The sequence below is a fragment of the Nerophis ophidion genome, linkage group LG23 (assembly GCF_033978795.1).
Source record: "Nerophis ophidion isolate RoL-2023_Sa linkage group LG23, RoL_Noph_v1.0, whole genome shotgun sequence".
NCBI lineage: Eukaryota > Metazoa > Chordata > Actinopteri > Syngnathiformes > Syngnathidae > Nerophis > Nerophis ophidion.
The window spans coordinates 3785895-3803147 of NC_084633.1; the positions used below are offsets into that span (position 1 = coordinate 3785895).

General features: G+C 40.9%; 2 protein-coding genes across 5 annotated transcripts in view; both read right to left on the reverse strand.

The window, feature by feature from the left end:
* atf4b (activating transcription factor 4b) lies at nt 1-2522 on the reverse strand. The gene is made up of 3 exons (XM_061885090.1): nt 2360-2522; nt 1272-1700; nt 1-1206 (listed from the first exon to the last, which is right to left on the reverse strand). The coding sequence occupies exons 2-3, from the start codon at nt 1594-1596 to the stop codon at nt 293-295; spliced, it is 1239 nt and encodes a 412-aa protein (XP_061741074.1). The 5' UTR covers nt 1597-1700; nt 2360-2522; the 3' UTR covers nt 1-292.
* A 9618-nt stretch (nt 2523-12140) lies between these two features.
* The window catches only part of LOC133541289 (uncharacterized), a 28319-nt gene continuing 23206 nt past the window's right edge, over nt 12141-17253 (reverse strand). For all 4 annotated transcript variants that reach the window (XM_061884609.1, XM_061884608.1, XM_061884606.1 and 1 more), the window contains 3 exons: nt 16976-17024; nt 14152-14206; nt 12141-14079 (listed from right to left, as the gene is read on the reverse strand). In XM_061884609.1, the coding sequence (XP_061740593.1) occupies nt 13320-14079; nt 14152-14206; nt 16976-17024 (864 nt within the window). In that variant the 3' untranslated portion in view covers nt 12141-13319. The remainder of the gene's footprint in view (nt 14080-14151; nt 14207-16975; nt 17025-17253) is intronic.

The window sequence follows — 17253 nt, forward strand, 5'->3', positions numbered from 1 at the left end:
TTTTAAGGTTATTTAAACAGAATACAGGTTTATTTTGTAATACATACTGAGACATTTTACATAAAAAGGACCAACCACAATGTAACTGAGGCCCAGTCAATGAGAAATAAGCAATAAATGGAGGATGTATGTTTGACATAATTACAGTAGTAATGTCATAAAGGAGATACACATGGTGTACTTTCAATTACAACCAGGGTATTCTGTGCTTAAATCACATTATACAGATTATATATTTTGCAACAGATAAAAACAGTGGACATATAGTATTGTTAAAACTCTTCAGAGAACACTAGGGGCCGCTCTTTAATCTTGCCACACGAACTTCCTCCATGAGCTCTTTCAGGTACTCTATCTCTCTGGCCATAGACTCTGCCTTCTCACTCAACTCCACATTCTTCCTCTCCAGAGTTGCATGCTCTGACAACAAGGTGTCCTGCTCCACCCTCTTCTTCTGTCTGTAACGCGTTGCCGCCGTCTTATTCTGCTCCATCTTCTTCTGTTTCTTGTTCTTGGGCGCCTTTGATGCCGTTCTTCCATCCGTTTTGTTCCCGGGCACCTTCGACGACGCGCCCTCGTCTGCACACGGCTTGACTTTGACTGTGGGGGAAGGTGGGCTAGTATTGGGCTTGGGGTAGGGTGTGCTTCTGGAGGACCGCGCAGAAGTGGAATGAGGAGTGACGGTGGGTGCAGCGGCAAGGAGCCCTGCGTTGTTTTGAGGAGCCAGCAATAGGACGATCCTCGTTGGCGAAAGGGAGAGAACAACCCTCTGGACCGGAGGCGCCACAGCTACCGGACCCACATCACTTGTGGGGACATCCACTTCACTGCCAAGGTCCAGGGTGTAGGCAGGGGAAGCGGCGATGGAAGGTGACGTAGAGGGTGGGGAATCACAAGAGGTCGGCTCGGATTTGATTTCCAACTCCTCTTGGGGTTCTGGGATACACTGGACAGGGGAAGGAACACCACAAACCTCAAAGGGATCAGAACCAGCAGCCTGGGGGTAGGGAAGATCAGGTGCGGAGGCAGTGGCGAGGCTCGAAAGGGTTTGGATTGGGAGCGAGTCGAGCTCGAGGGAGGCCATGAACTCATTGGGATCACTTGGAGAATCTTTATCTGGAATGCAGGGGCCTATCAGAGAATCCAGGTCGAGGTCACTCAGATCCATCCTTTCGGCCATCCAGTCTAGGTCCCCAAACACGTCATCTGAGGATCAAAACAAGCACTTTATGAAGGTTCCAAAGAATACGCCGTCATAATCATGTTATTACCTCGGCCGTCCATCGCAGCATCTCTCAACTGACCCGAGTTATCCAACAAGGGAAAGGGGAGCGGCTCAGATGAAATCCCAGATTTCCCCTGGAAGATCACAGGCGGCGAGTGTGGGGGGGAATAGAAAGTTGGAGAAGACTGAGATGATAGGTTAAAAGGTGACACTGGTGCTGCCATTCTATCCACTGAGCTCGGTCCTCCTTTGCAGTGGTCAGAGTGAGACACCCCGAAGCCCATAGAGTCAGCCATGGGAGAGGAAGGCCCCCATAGAAGGACCTCCATGTCTTCCAGGCCAAACTGTGAGCTTGTCGTCGTCGTGGTCATAGTGGCTGTTATTGGTCACCAACGGAGTGCGAAATAATGCTCGGAGGCCGCCGAAGTCTTTGATGCTGTCGCGTGCAGCAGTGCTGAGGGTTTCCACGTGGGACCTGGGAATAAATATGGAGACATTTTAATCATCAAAATAAAAATACTAGATATACTCTTTATTGTTGTGCTCTCTATTGGCTTTAATCATTTTTACAACAGGGCTGTTGCCAAAAATAGTGGCTCAACACTACCCCCTCTCTGACAAATTAGGCGCTGCATGTCACGTGATTTACCGTGACGTCAACCCGCCTCCAAATAAAAGGTCAAAGAGTTCCCATCCCCCAATGGTGGCCACGCCACACCGCCATTTTAACACCAGTAAAACTGCTTAACTTTAACGGCCACGTTGGCATTTGGAAAATAAAAGTCATGGCAATTTGAAAGCAGTCACGACAGTTGTAACTCCATTTTTTGGGGGATATTAACAAAATCAGCTTTAATTAGCAAAGGCGAGTTAAAGAGCTAGAACATTTGGGATACATTTAATCACAGAATTGCTAAGGAAATCTCAAGCGTTACATCAGCCACCAATAATCCTTTGTGGGACAAAACATACGACTATACATATATTGTGTATTCTTTAATCTACTATATCGTAGCTACAATACAAAGATGTGCATGTGTAATATCTACTAAGGAGACCGCGGGGCATGTGGCGCGGTGCTAGGCCCAAACACACGTTGACGTAGAAAGCCAAATTATTTAAAGGAATACTTACGACATGTTTGCTGAATTAGAAGTGACTCAGTGCACTGGTTGGATGCACTGTTTGTTGGAGGCTGCTGGGCGCTGCACACGTTTACGCTGCCATTTCGGCAAAAACAGACAGTAGTCCTGGAATGCTGCTGTCGTCTCGGTCCGAAGTGGAAATAAAATGGCGCTCGCCACCAGCTGTGATGTTTAATAGTTTGTGCTGCGGCTTGCTGTATCCTTCCGCTACGTTGACGATTACTCCGCCTGGGTCTGCATTTCACGAAAGCTCATACACATCATAAAATAAATAAGTTAGTGTATAATAAGTATTCAAATGTTGAATAAACATACCATCCAGTGAAAAAGAAGAATCATGAGAGAGGGTTTAATGGGATTCAATTCACTTGCACAATATTTGAAAATGAGTCAAGATAGGGAGCGTTTTTTCACCTTATGGACCATTTGAATCCCCAAGTAATGATATATAGAAATGCAAGATACTATTGTCAGGAAAATACATATTTTTTATTGAGAAAAGTGTCCTGCTCATTGATATTGCATTCTTGATAAAAACAATTTCTAAAATACATATACATTTAACACAGGTAAAATTAGCATTTGTTCCCTCTCCCCGCTTCCTAAAATGAGAATTACTGGGCTAGTTATTGCTACCATGAAAAATGTAAATTTTGAAGTAATATATTTTTACGTATATGTTACTCTTACACTGCGATGAGTTGGCAACTTGTCCAGGGTGTACCCCGCCTACCACCCGATTGTAGCTGAGATAGGCACCAGCGCTCCCCGCAACTTCTAAGGGAATAAGCGGTAGGAAATAGATGGATGGATGGATGGATATTTTTACGTATATGTTACTCTTACACTGCGATGAGGTGGGAACTTGTCCAGGGTGTACTCCGCCTACCGCCCAAATGCAGCTGAGCTAGGCGCCAGCGACCCCCAAAAGGGACAAGCGGTAGAAAATGGATGGATGGTTACTCTTACAGAACCAGAAATACTTTATTAAACCCCGAGGGGAAATTAAAACTTTCAGCACAATCTCATTCAAAATCAGACAAACACTACAGGGAGACATAACAGGATCATACATTGTAGGTAGAAGGAACAGGATCGCTGAAGGGTCTGCCAACTTCCGATGCCCCTTTCAAAAAAGGTGATATATAGGTAAACAATGTGGTGGGGGTGGGGGGGTGTATCAGTCGAAGCCTGGGCCCCTGGAAAAGGGGTCCAGACTGAGGCCAAAGGAAAAAAACATCTCATAGCCATCGCACACGTCCCTCTTACATGTGTGTAAGAGGGAAACATCAATCATCAAAGGACATTAAAGACATTAAAAGAGCAGAGTTGATGAAACCAGCCACTTCTACATACAGCTATGAATAAAACATAAAAGAATCAGAATGAATCAGAATCAGACATACTTTATTAATCCCAGAGGGGAAATTACAATTTTCAGCACAATCCCATTCAAGATCAGACAAACATTACAGGGAGACAGAACAGGATCGCTGACAGGTCTGCCAACTTCCGGCGCCCCTTACAAAAAAGGTGACATACAGGTAAACAAGTGGAGGGAATGGAAGGAAAAAAAATAAAAGATTAAAATAAAATAAAAAATAAAAAATCGATCTAAGCCTGAGCCCCTGGAAAGGGTATCCAGTTTGAGGCCAAGCGAAAAAAAACAACTCATAGCCATAGTACACATCCCTCTTACATGACTGTAAGAGGGACACATCAAACATCAAAGAACACAAAGGACATGAAAAACATTAAAGTAGCAGAGCTGATGCAACCAGCCACTTCTAAATACATGGCCAGAGGCAGGAGCAGACCCAGCAAAGCAACCAAGAGAGCCGAATCCACTCTTGGCCACCCACCAACTCTCGGCCAGTGTCCAGTGCGCATGGATGAGTGAGGATACGTCCAAGGAGACCGAGGTGTCTGATACCTGCTCATTCAGCCAAGACAATGTGAAGACTGTCCGTCCGGGCGCTCTGTGCTAGCTCGGCAGTCCTGTTTCTTCATCCGCATCTCTTCCAGTCTCTCCAAACCGACTCTGGTGTGGCAGAGACCCAGCAGCTGGTCTCCATGGCCAAAAGGCTCCCGGGAGGCAGATCCAGAAGTCCATAAAAAAGCACCGCAGAAGTCACGAAAATGCCACCCCTTGTCACACAGTCCCAAAGGGTCCCCAACCAAAAGACATACATATACATATATATATATATATATATATATATATACATATATATATGTGTATATATATATATATATAACACATAAAAACAAGAGGGAAACACCAAATAATGACACAAGAACACAGAGCTCCTGCCAACAGCTGCCACTACAGCTGCGCCATCTTGGGAAAAAAATAAAATGAAATAACATTTTAAAAATACCAGCTACACATAAGTATTTAAAGGCCTACTGAAACCCACTACTACCGACAGCGCAGTCTGATAGTTTATATATCAATGATGAAATATTAACATTGCAACACATGCCAATACAGCCTTTTTAGTTTACTAAATTGCAATTTTAAATTTCTTGCGAAGTGTCGTGTTGAAAACGTCGCGGTATGATGATGCGTATGATGACGTGTGCGCGTGACGTCTCGGGTTCCAGCGGACATTATTTTCCAGCCCGATCCAAGCTATAAGTAGTCTGCTTTAATCGCATAAATACACAGTATTCTGGACATCCGTGTTGCTGGATAAGTCGAAGTAGAAAGATGTAGGTGGGAAGTTTTTAGCCTTTAGCCACGCAAACACAGCCGGTGTTTCCTTGTTTAAAATTCCCGAAGGTGAAGCTTTACTATGGAACAGAGCGGTCAAGCGAACATGGATCCCGACCACCTGTCAACCGGCAGGTTTTGGTGAGAAAATTGTGGTACCAATTTGGCTCTTACCGTAGATATGAGCGGAGCCTGCGTCCTCCTGCAGCTGACGCGGACTGTTAAATCCTCCCATGGAGACACTGGCGGTGAACACACCCGTGGCAACACCTCTTCGACTTTCAGGTACTCTATAATCTCACAAAAACACTAATAGGCAGATAAGGGATTTTCCAGAATTATCCTAGTAGATGTGTCTAATAACATCTGAATCGGTCCCACTGCAATCCCCTTTTTATTTTTTTTCTAGTCCTTCACTCTCAATATACTCATCCACGAATCTTTCATCTTCGCTGAAATTAATGGGGAAATTGTCGCTTTCTCGGTCCGAATCGCTCTAGCTGCTGGTGGCCATGATTGTAAACAATGTGAGGGGCCCTACAACCCGTGAGGTCACGCGCACATCTTCTGCCACTTCCGGTAAAGGCAAGGCTTTTTTATGAGCGACCAAAAGTTGCGAACTTTATCGTCGATGTTCTCTACTCAATCCTTTCAGCAAAAGTATGGCAATATCGCAAAATGATCAAGTATGACACATAGAATGGACCTGCTATCCCCGTTTAAATACTAAAATCTCATTTTAGTAGGTCTTTAACAATTTAGTTTAAATCCACACTTAAGTAATTTCCCTTATGGGTTTCTCTTGTATATTATCTCAAATCTGAACACAGCCAGGTTACACTTTAATATAATTCAAACTTCTTTTTTAAGAATTTGTTTATTTTTAAAATTAAAAAAATGTTTCACCTGAGTTCATCAAAGTCTGTTGACTTGTTGAACTATTTTAGTGGTTATGCAAGTTTCAACAAATTTGCAACTTGTCATTTTTCCTCTGTTGTTTGTTTCTTCTTTTAGCATCTATGGCAGGGTCTCAAAGTCGCGGCGCATTTGCGGCTAATAGTTAAATACAGCGATACCTCAACTTAAGAGCGCTTAAAATCTGTCTTTCGGTTATTCATTTTGCTTTAAGCTGCAAGCAAAATGAAAACACAAGAAACACACAATGGACAACACAAAAAGCAACTTCTTGTAAGCAAGCGGAAGTGTCTTTGATCATTTCTTGGTGAACTCAACCGTGCAAAAATATAACATTTTTACACACTATTTTATACTTATATTGACTTAAAAGCATACCACAGCTAAGGGTCACTTATGGATTTTAGACTACTTATCAGACGCAAGGTCCGGGGGCCAGATTTGGCCCGCCATTTGCCATTAAGTGGTCTGCCATTTAATTTTGCGTGGCCCACCACGTTATTTCAGTGGCCCACAACATCATTTTATGTGGCCTGCCACGATTCTAAACGGCCTGCCACATCATTTTATGTGGCCTATCACATCATTTAATATGTTCTGCCACATCATTTTACTTGGCCCACCACATAATTTTATGTGGCCTGTCACATAATTTCAGGTAGCATGCCACGTCGTTTCATGTGTTCTGCCAACTAATTCTACTTGGCTCACTACATCCTTTCATGTGGCCAGCCACATCATCTAATGCAGCCTACCATATGTCAATTTACAGTATGTGTTCTGCCACAAAACTTTACTTGGCCCACCACATAATTTTATGTGATATGCAACTTCATTTTAAATGGCCTGCCTGTCGCATCGTTTATATGGTCTGCCACATCATTTTATTCGGTTCGACCTCATCATTTATTTTGCCTGCGAATAAGATGGAAATAATAAAGCACTTTCTGGCTGAATGATTTTGAGAGAAAAATGTACTGCATGAAATTGTTGTACAGTTTAATTATTCTCAAATCATGCAGCAAATGTTCCAAGCATTGTTAAGTGGTTATCCAAAATAGATACTTAATTATCTGCTTGTCACCTTGACTTACAATTTAAAGTAAATATCCATCAATCTGTTAGCAAAAATATAACAATCAAAAACAGTTGCCTATGAAAATTGTGTTATGAGGCTATTATATGTTTATATTCATAAATGCTGTATATAAAAGGCACCCACAATTCTGATGTTACCCTATTATTCTTTTTATAAATTAAGTAACATTTATGACAACCTTTTTCCATAACACAATTAAAATGTGAGATATAACAGGATAATGCATACATTTATCATTTGTTTTCAAAACGGTTACAAAAAAGCGGGACCCCAAAAATTTATTGTGGGACCCCATTTTTATGACCTGATGGGGGTCTTTGTGACCCCATTTTGAAAATTCCTAGCGCCAACACTGTAAGAGGATATCTGTCTTCCATGATATGTTGAAATAATCGTGAGCTCGCCAGACAGAGGAATTATACAAAACACGTGTTATTTCAAAACAATATCACTACCTGAGGTTTACTAAAACTCCACTATCTATATTAACATGTCAATTACACAAGTACTTAAAAATTAGGGATGTAACGGTTCGATTCTAAATTTGTGGTTGCCAATACGATTCAGGTATTATTTTTTTTGTTTTTTTAGAACGATACAATACGAAATGCGCTGAAATCAATTGTGTAACTTTGTAGCCCAGTGTGACTGAGAAATAAATACTAGATTCTGCGTGTCCGTGTACGTCGCGGCTATCTGATTTTTGTTAGGAAGAGAAAAATAATCCATCTATTCATTTTTTACCGCTTTATAATTTAACTTAAAAATTCATTTTTCCCGTTTTGTGGTTTGATAATAAAACAACAAAAATGGAAAACAAATTGTTATTTGGTCTGTGTACCTTCCGTTCAATCTATTTCAAATTCTGAAACGCAAATCAAAAAATAAAATTAGAGCCATCCATCCATTTTCTACCCCTTGTCCCTTTTGGGGTTGCTGGAGCCTCTCAGCTGCATTCGGGCGGAAGGCGGAGTACACCCTGGAAAAGTCGCCACCTCATCGCAGGGCCAACACAGACGGATAGACAACATTCACACACTAGGGCCAATTTCGTGTTGCCAATCAACCTATCCCCAGGTGCATGTTTGTGGACGTGGGAGGAAGCCGGAGTACCCGGAGGAAACCCACGCAGTCACGGGGAGGACATGCAAACTCCACACAGAAAGATCCCAAATCCGGGACTACTTAGGGCCGTTCTTTTGTTTTTTTTAATATACATATATATACATATATATACATATATATATATATATATATATATATATATATATATATATATATATATATATATATATATATATATATATATATATATATAAGGCTGATTTTAAAAGAAACAAAAAATGGATCATTTTCATTAAAATATTGCCATAACAAAAGATTTTGTGCTGTTTTCCCTTTATGGGTTTTTTTTTCCAGATAAACACAAAAATTGAATATATGTTCATCCAAAATGCAACATGCGTGGTTATTTGTGTGACGACAAAATTAACCGGAAAAAGTATTTTAGCTTTACCTTTGCGATTAGCATGTTTGTTTGTTTTTATTTGCATTTAAGAATTGGAAATCGAATGAACAAGCGAAACATATAGAGGAAAAGCTGAAATACTGCTTCTGGTTCAATTTGTCATCACACACATACCGTATTTCCTTGAATTGCCGCTTGGCATATAGTATGCGCCTGCCTTGAATTACTGCCGGGTCAAACTCGCTTCGCAAAATAATTAGCGCATGCTTAGTATTACCGCCTGTTCAAACTCGTGACGTCACAAGTGCCACTTCCCCTGTCATCATTTTCAAAATGGAGGAGGCTCATTTCAATACCGGTAATTTGAAATCGCACAAAGGGAAGAAGATAAAGAGCTATTCAGTAGGATTTAAGGTACGGTATGCTAAAAAGAACAGTAAGCAGCTGTGTTTTATTAATATACCTGTGGAGCCGAAGGTCCGACAGACAGGCAGGGCATGCTGTAGCCCGGCCCAAGATGGCGGTGAGGAGACGGCGAGCGAGCGGAGAGGAGGAGCGGAAGAGCGACCTGGACTGAGGTTTTATTGAAAAATAAACAAAGTCAAACTACTCAAGCCATGTACTTCCTTGGTGGTCCTGGGAACCCGCAAGACGACGGCTTGAGACCGTCACAATACCGTAGCTGCGTGTGTCCAATATGAGTCATTAAATGACTCCTGCCTCCTGGTGGTAAAGGGCGCTAGTTATCCTTCTTGCGACTACTCGGCTGCAGAAGAAGTGAAATGAGTGACGTGATATGTGCTGGAGAAGGTAATAAAGGAAGATCTCCATCAAGACAGAGAGACTTTTAAAACTGAAGAAAGATAAGGAAGACTTCTATAAACAAGTTATCGATGCTTTTGATCAGAAGGAGCTGTCATGGACTATATTCATAAGTAAAGGTAAAACAATAATAAGTATTTTTTTTTTATTAAATGTGCTTTTCATGATGGTATCTTTACATCACACTCAAATTTTTACTGCATGCCTTTGGTAAGTGCCGGAGTGAGAAGAGGTTTTAAAATAATTGGCGCATGCTTAATATTTACCGCATGCCTTTGGTAAGCGCAGGAGTGAGAAGAGGTTTTAAATAATTAGCGCCTCGGCGGCAATTCATGGAAATACGGTACTCATCTTATAAGGGTACGCTACTGCCGACTGACGCCGACGAGATGAGGGGCCGCCATGCTGGAGTGGTGATCCGCTTCACTCAGTGCAATTCACTTGGCAGGAGCAATGAACTGCCAGCGCATTTAATTCATAAGTCTTCTGTTTTTAAATCCATTGTTTGCTTTTATCCAGTATCAATGAAATTGATGCCGTCCGTCTAAATCGCTGTTAGATCAATACCTATCTTCTGGAAGGCCAAATTGCAGAGCACGGATCGATATACTTGAAATGTATAAATATATATTTAGATCTATGAATATATTGTTTCAGATTGTTAGACTCCTACTAAAAATGCAAAGATATTTAGGACACGTTTCCTAGCAAAAACGCATCAAGGCCTTTGCCATTTTTGTTTTTTTTGTTTTGTTTCTTGCAACATTTTACTTCTGAGCATTCCCTAATGTCAATGGAAGCAACTGACCAAAACATGCAGAAGCAATCCAACTCGACCTAAGACAAATACCACTTTGGCTAGAAGAATTCCGCTAAAATAGGGGACGTCTGGGTTTACTGATTAGGTGATCTCAGCAGGCACAAGGTATTGATACAACTTTGATGATACATACCTGTACATGTCCTTTAAAACGGACTTTGACAAATAGTTGTATTTGTAAATTGAAACAACGTTGATGTCCAACGTTGGATCCATCTTGTTGGTTGAGCAATGACCACATTTCAATGGTCAAATCACCGTCACAACCTGACATTCAATAATCGTTGTCAAAAAGCATGTTGTTTTAACGTTGAATTTGTGTTGTAGAATATTGGTTTTTGAAATGACCAAAATTCAACAGTCAAATAAACGCCAGAACCCAACATTGATTCAACGCCATCAAGAAGCATGTTGTTTCAACATTTTGTTTGTTTGGCTCAACGTCAGGACCAAATTCAACAAGTTCTCAATGTTGTTTTAATGTCTTGTGTCTGCTGGGATAAAATTAAACGTACCAAAAGTTTGGACAAACCTTCTCATTTCAATGCGTTTTCTTTACTTTCGTGAGTATTGACATTGCAAATTGTCACTAAAGGCATCAAAACTATGACACCTGTGAAGTGAAATAATTTTCAGGTGACTACCTCTTTAAGCTCATTGAGAGAATACTAAAGGTGTGCGAAAAGTTAATCAGAACAAACGGTGGCTATTTTGAAGAAACTAGAATATAAAACATGTTTTCAGTTATTTCACCGTTTTTTTTTTTGTTAAGTACATAACTCCACATTGTCAGAACGTGGATTATTTTGTAACTTACTGCGAGGATTGTTTTCCAGGGGTGCAAACGAACTTGACCGGACGAGGCTTGCAGGTAAACACATGATTATTTATCTACTCAAAAGGGGTCCAAACAAAAAGCGCTCACAGCGGAGGCACAAACTTAGCGTAGGAAACAAAAACTAGCACTTAGAGTAAACTATGGACATGAAAAAAAAGTCACTAACTGTGGCATTAATAAACAAAAACTTACTTGGCAGAGCAGGAATCTATGGCATGAAACGAGCATGAACAGAGCAGATACAGAGAATGAAATGAGAAATGTCGCCAGACAGACTAATTGAAAATGACAGGCCTAAATAATAGTCTCTGATTAGCGACAGGTGCGTGAGTCCATACAAATGAGGCAGGTGAAACTAATGAGTCGCCATGGTGACAAAACAAACCGGGAAGCGCAAACAGGAACTAAAAGAGTCGGTGGTCGGGGTGGGGCGGGGGCGTGGTTGGGGTGGGGGCGTGGTTAAGAGGGGAGGAGTATATTTACAGCTAGAATTCACCAAGTCGAGTATTTAATTTATATATATATCTATATATCTATATATCTATATATATATATATATATATATATATATATATATATATATATATATAAGAAATACTTGACTTTCAGTGAATTCTAGCTACCTGTGTAACGGCTGGGGACATCTCTGTGCTGCTGATCTGCCTCCACTTGGGATGTTTTCCTGCTGGCTCCGCTGTGAATGGGACTCTCGCTGCTGTGTCGGATCCGCTTTGGACTGGACTCTCGCGACTGTGTGGATCCATTATTGATTGAACTTTCACAGTATCATGTTAGACCCGCTCGACATCCATTGCTTTCCTCCTCTCCAAGGTTCTCATAGTCATCATTATCACCGACGTCCCACTGGGTCATCATTGTCACCGACGTCCCACTGGGTGTGAGTTTTCCTTGCCCTTATGTGGGCCTACCAAGGATGTCGTAGTGGTTTGTGTTGTGGTTTGTGCAGCCCTTTGACACACTAGTGATTTAGGGCTATATAAGTAAACATTGATTGATTGATTGATATATATATATATATATATATATATATACATATATATATATATATATATATATATATAACAGGAATACTTAAATTTCAGTGTTCATTTATTTACACATATACACACACATAACACTCATCTACTCATTGTTGAGTTAAGGGTTGAATTGTCCATCCTTGTTCTATTCTCTGTCACTATTTTTATAACCATGTTGAACTCCCTCTCTGATGATGCATTGCTGTGTGGCACGCACAAAAGTGCTTTCATCAAATGCACTAGAATCTGGAATTTTCCATCTCTCCCTAGCATGGCCCAAAACCGGTCAATCTTTGCTTCCTGAGGAAGATCTTCCCTGCCAAGCACTTGGTAGTCCACTACTTCTTCCCAGAGGCTTTCCAGGTCCAATCGTAGCTGTGGCTTGGAACTTACAAGCGTATTTCTTCATCTTACTCGTCGTCGGCGTCGCCATGGCTGTATCTTCCTCGTTCTTCTGCTTCGTCTCCTTGTTGTGTGCGCAGTTGTGCACTGCACTCTCTAAAAGCCGTAGATGTTATTGTCACATATGCATGTACAGTAGATGGCGGTATTGTCCTGTTTAAGAGTGTCACAACATTGCTGTTTACGGCAGACGAACTGCTTTACAGTAGACGAAAACATGACTGCTGTTTTGTGTGTTGTTACCGTGCAGGGAGGACGTTACTGAAACTGCCTAACAATAAACCCACAAAAGAAACCAAGAACTCGCCCTCCATCATTCTACAGTTATAACGTCATTGTGCAGGCACGTTGTTTATATTGTGGGAAAGCGGATGTGAAAACAGGCTGTCGACACGTCACTCAGGTCTGCATGGAGCTGGAGGGGGCGTGGGCTCCAGCTCTGCCTGAATTTTGGGAGATTTTCGGGAGAAAATTTGTCCAGGGAGGTTTTCGGGAGAGTTGCTGAATTTCGGGAGTCTCTCGGAAAATCCGGGAGGGTTGGAAAGTATGACTACTCATCTGTGCATCAGTTGATGACGTCTCCGCGCTGCAGACTCAAGATGATCCCCTGCTGGCCCCACTATGGACTGGACTCTCACACTATTAACTAGATCCACTCGATGTCCATTGCATCAGTTGCCGGGGTGGGAGGGGTGGGATTGGGGATACCCCACATCTGCGGTTCCCTCCAAGGTTTCTCATTGTATCCTATTGGGTTGAGTTTTTTCTTGCCCTGATGTATGATCTGACTGCAGCCCTTTGAGACGCTTGTGATTTAGGGCTATTTAAATCAACTTTGATTAATTGATTGATTAAAGCATTTCCACATATCATTGAGATAATCCAGCTCCTCCTGCAGGTTTCGAACCAGCAGTTGAACTCTGCCAGAAAGTCTGCTCTTGTTGGACTTCCTCAGCTTTTTATGTCCGCCCTTGTCTTTATAATACTGGTCCATCTCTGCAGCAAAGGCATGCAGCAGCCTCTCAGAAGGCATTGTACTTGCGTAAGAAGAAATTCTCCCGTTGTGGATGTTATTCGTCACCGCCTGTGACCTGTGGGCCAGCGTCAGTGCGGCAGGCAGCACTCCTTCGGCGTGCTCCAACCTCCCCAGGTCGTGCCTTTGCAGCTCGTTCACTTCAAAAAGGATCAAACCCAGGCAGCGTTCTATATCGGTGACGCTCATCGCATAATCGCAGGCCAGCTTCTCAATTTTTTCTTGATCGTTAATCTCCTTGTTGGGTGTAGCGGCATGGACGCCGATGCCACCGGCCGCCCCCACCATTCCGACGCCGACAGCCGTGGCGACCAGCGAGACTCCCATGGTAACGGGCGCCAAGGCGATGCCCACCACTGCAGCTACTCCGCCCACTGCCCCCGTGGTGCCTCCGGCAATGCCCAAATTTTTCATCTTCTTCTCATCTTTGTCCAAGAGTTGCGAGATGGATCTGAACTCGGTAACATAGTACCAGAGACTTCGACTTCGTCGTTTCATTAGAACATCGTAGAGATGAAGCGCTCGCCTTATAGTCATGGCTCTCTGATTGAATGACCTGTTGGGAAAAAGAAACTACACTTCAATGATCATTTCCTGAGGTATTTATACATGATTAACTTTTTTATACCTTATTTCCTGCTTAATATCGAGTCCAAACACTGATGGGTTCTTGTGAGCAGCCTCTGTCAAAAGTCCAGCATAGTTATTATTAGATGCATTATAGTTTAGTATACAAAACCAACTTTTCCAACCCAACGGTACCTGCTTATGTGTATTTGGGATCTGCATAAGTCCTAAAATTGTGAAATCAAACTGTGGAGGCATTGCAGGGATAGTTTCATGCCAATTTGGCCTCCGTCCCTACTTCCTCCAAACTGTTCGTTTGAAATTGGTCAGGCATGTGATGTTTTTCTGACAAATGACGTCTGTGGATGTCTCTATATATGGTAAAGGCTTACCCAAAGGTCTGTGTGAATCCGCCATTTTATTTATCGTTCGAGCATTTGTAGTAAAAACGAGATACGACCAAGGTACGACGTACAGACCGAAACGCTAAGTTATTGGTTGCATTACCCAAATCAGGACAATATTCAAACCTCCGGTCTAATCTGAAGAAGTAAGAAGTGCCTGGAAAACTTTTTTGTTTCAGGGCAATGTGCCTTTTAAAGGGGAACTGCACTGATTAGAGCTGTGGCCGCAAGGTGGTTGGTGCCTGTCGTGGCGGTAATCCTTGAACCCGTCCACCAGCGGTGAGGGATGCCATCAAGCTGAAGAAAGAGTCCTATCGGGTTCTTTTGGCTCATAGGACTGCGGAGGCAGCTGATCAAAATCTACATACATTTTTCACCAAAGAAACATCATTACATGTTATGGAGACCACAATTAAGAGTTTTGAACGTACAAAACCCCAAACCAGTGAAGTTGGCACGTTGTGCAAATCATAAATAACAACAGAATACAATATTTGCAAATCCTTTTCAACCTGTATGCAATTGAACAGACTGCAAATAGAAGATACTTAATGTTTGAACTGGAAAACTGTTATTTTTTGCAAATACTAGCTCATTTGGAATTTGATGCCTGCAACATGTTTCAAAAAAGCTGGCATGGGTGGCAAAAAAGACTAAGACATTTATTTGGAACATCCCACAGGTGAACAGGCCAACTGGGAACAGGTGGGTGCCATGATTGGGTATAAAAGCAGCTTCCATGAAATGCTCAGTCATTCACAAACAAGGATGGGGCGAGGGTCACCCCTTTGTGAACAAATGCGTCAGCAAATTGTCCAACAGTTTAAGAACAACATTTCTCAACGAGCTATTGCAAGTAATATAGGAATTTCACCATCTGCGGTCTGTAATATCATCGAAAGGTTCAGAGAATCTGGAGAAATCACTGCACGTAAGCGATGATATTATGGACCTTCGATTCCTCAGGCGGTACTGCATCAAAAAGTGACATCAGTGTGTAAAGGATATCACCACATGGGCTCAAGAAGGCTTCAGAAAACTACTGTCAGTAACTACAATTCATCACGACATTTGTACGTGACCCTGGACTGTTAAACAACTTATGCTGTATATCAAGCAAGAATGGGAAAGAATTCCACCCGAAATTCCCTCAAAAATTGGTCTCTTCAGTTTCCAAACGTTTACTGAGTGTTGTTAGAAGGAAAGGCCATGTAACACGGTGGTAAAAATGCCCTGGTGCCAACTTTTTTGCAATGTGTTGCTGCCAATAAATTTTAAGTTAATGATTATTTCCCAAAAATATTAAGTTATTCGGTATGGACATTAAATATTTTAAATTGAATATAGGTTAAAAAGGATTAGAAAATGTTTGTACTTATTTTTATTTACGATTTACACAACATGCCAACTTCACTGGTTTTGTAGAAAAAAATCATTATACGACTCCTTTAATATAGAGCCAGAACACTGCCAATAACTTCTGATATTGAAAAAAAAATATATATATATAGTAGAAAATGTTGTATTGACACTGAAAACAGTATTTTGAATTAAAACTGACATATATTTTTTGTGAATCTTTTTCCTATTATGATTAGGGCTGTTAAAGTTAACTTATTAATGCGATTAATCACAAAAACTATCGCATTAATCATGTATAAACACAGATTAATCATGCAGTACATTTTGGCATCAGCAATTTTTAGTTGACTTTTCTCCCCTTTTTTAATCAAAGTAAAACAGAAAAAAGCTACCACTGTTATTTTTACAGTAAAAAACTGGAAAATAAGCTGCCAGTTGTGTTTTTGTTTTTACAGTGCTATTACGTAAATTAAAAAAACGGTACCACGTTTATTAACAGTAAAATTATAGTGACTAAGCTGTCAGTTATTTTTTTAACCGTAATATGTACTGACTTTTGTTTTTACAGTGTAAATAAAACAGGTCTTTGTTTAAAGACTAAATGATGTGTAAAACATTTAAAAAGTGTTCCTTATGTCATTTTGACAATAAAATTGCATTTGTTTCAAAATATTGTTGTCTTTTTTAAAGTTAAATTGAGTTTTTCGCACAAGTAATTTTTTGTGATCGATCAAAATGCAAAAGTGTTATTATTAGTCTGATTCAGAAATGTAATCGTTTGACAGCACTAATTATTCCCACACTGCTGGAGTCATGTAAGCAGCGTTGGTCAAAAGTCCAGCACAATTATCGATTATTAGAGGCAATACATTTTTATTACGGAGCCAGAACACTGCCACCAAGTTTTGATATTAAAATAAAAAATACATAAAGTGTATATTATAGAAAAAGTTGTACTGGCACTGAAACAAGTATAGAAAAATAAAAAAGACATTTTAAAAATACCTTTTGCGAATCTTTTTCGTATTATGATTAGGGCTTTATCGCATTAATCATGTATAAATGCAGATTAATCGTGCAATATATTTTGGCATTATCAATGGTGCGTTGTATACATACTTGACTCTTGTCTCATCCATTTCAACAGTTCCTGTATTTCCTGGACATCCTGTGAAGACATAAAACAGGACTTTTTCATGTGAATTACAGATTAAGTTGTACAAAACCCGAAACCAATGAAGTTGGCATGTTGTGTAAATCGTACATAAAAACAGAATATAATGATTTGCAAATCCCTTTCAACCTACATTCAATTGAAAAGACTGCAAAGACGAGATATTTAACGTTCGAACTGGAAAACTGTGTTATTTGATGCCTTCAACAAGTTTCAAAACAGC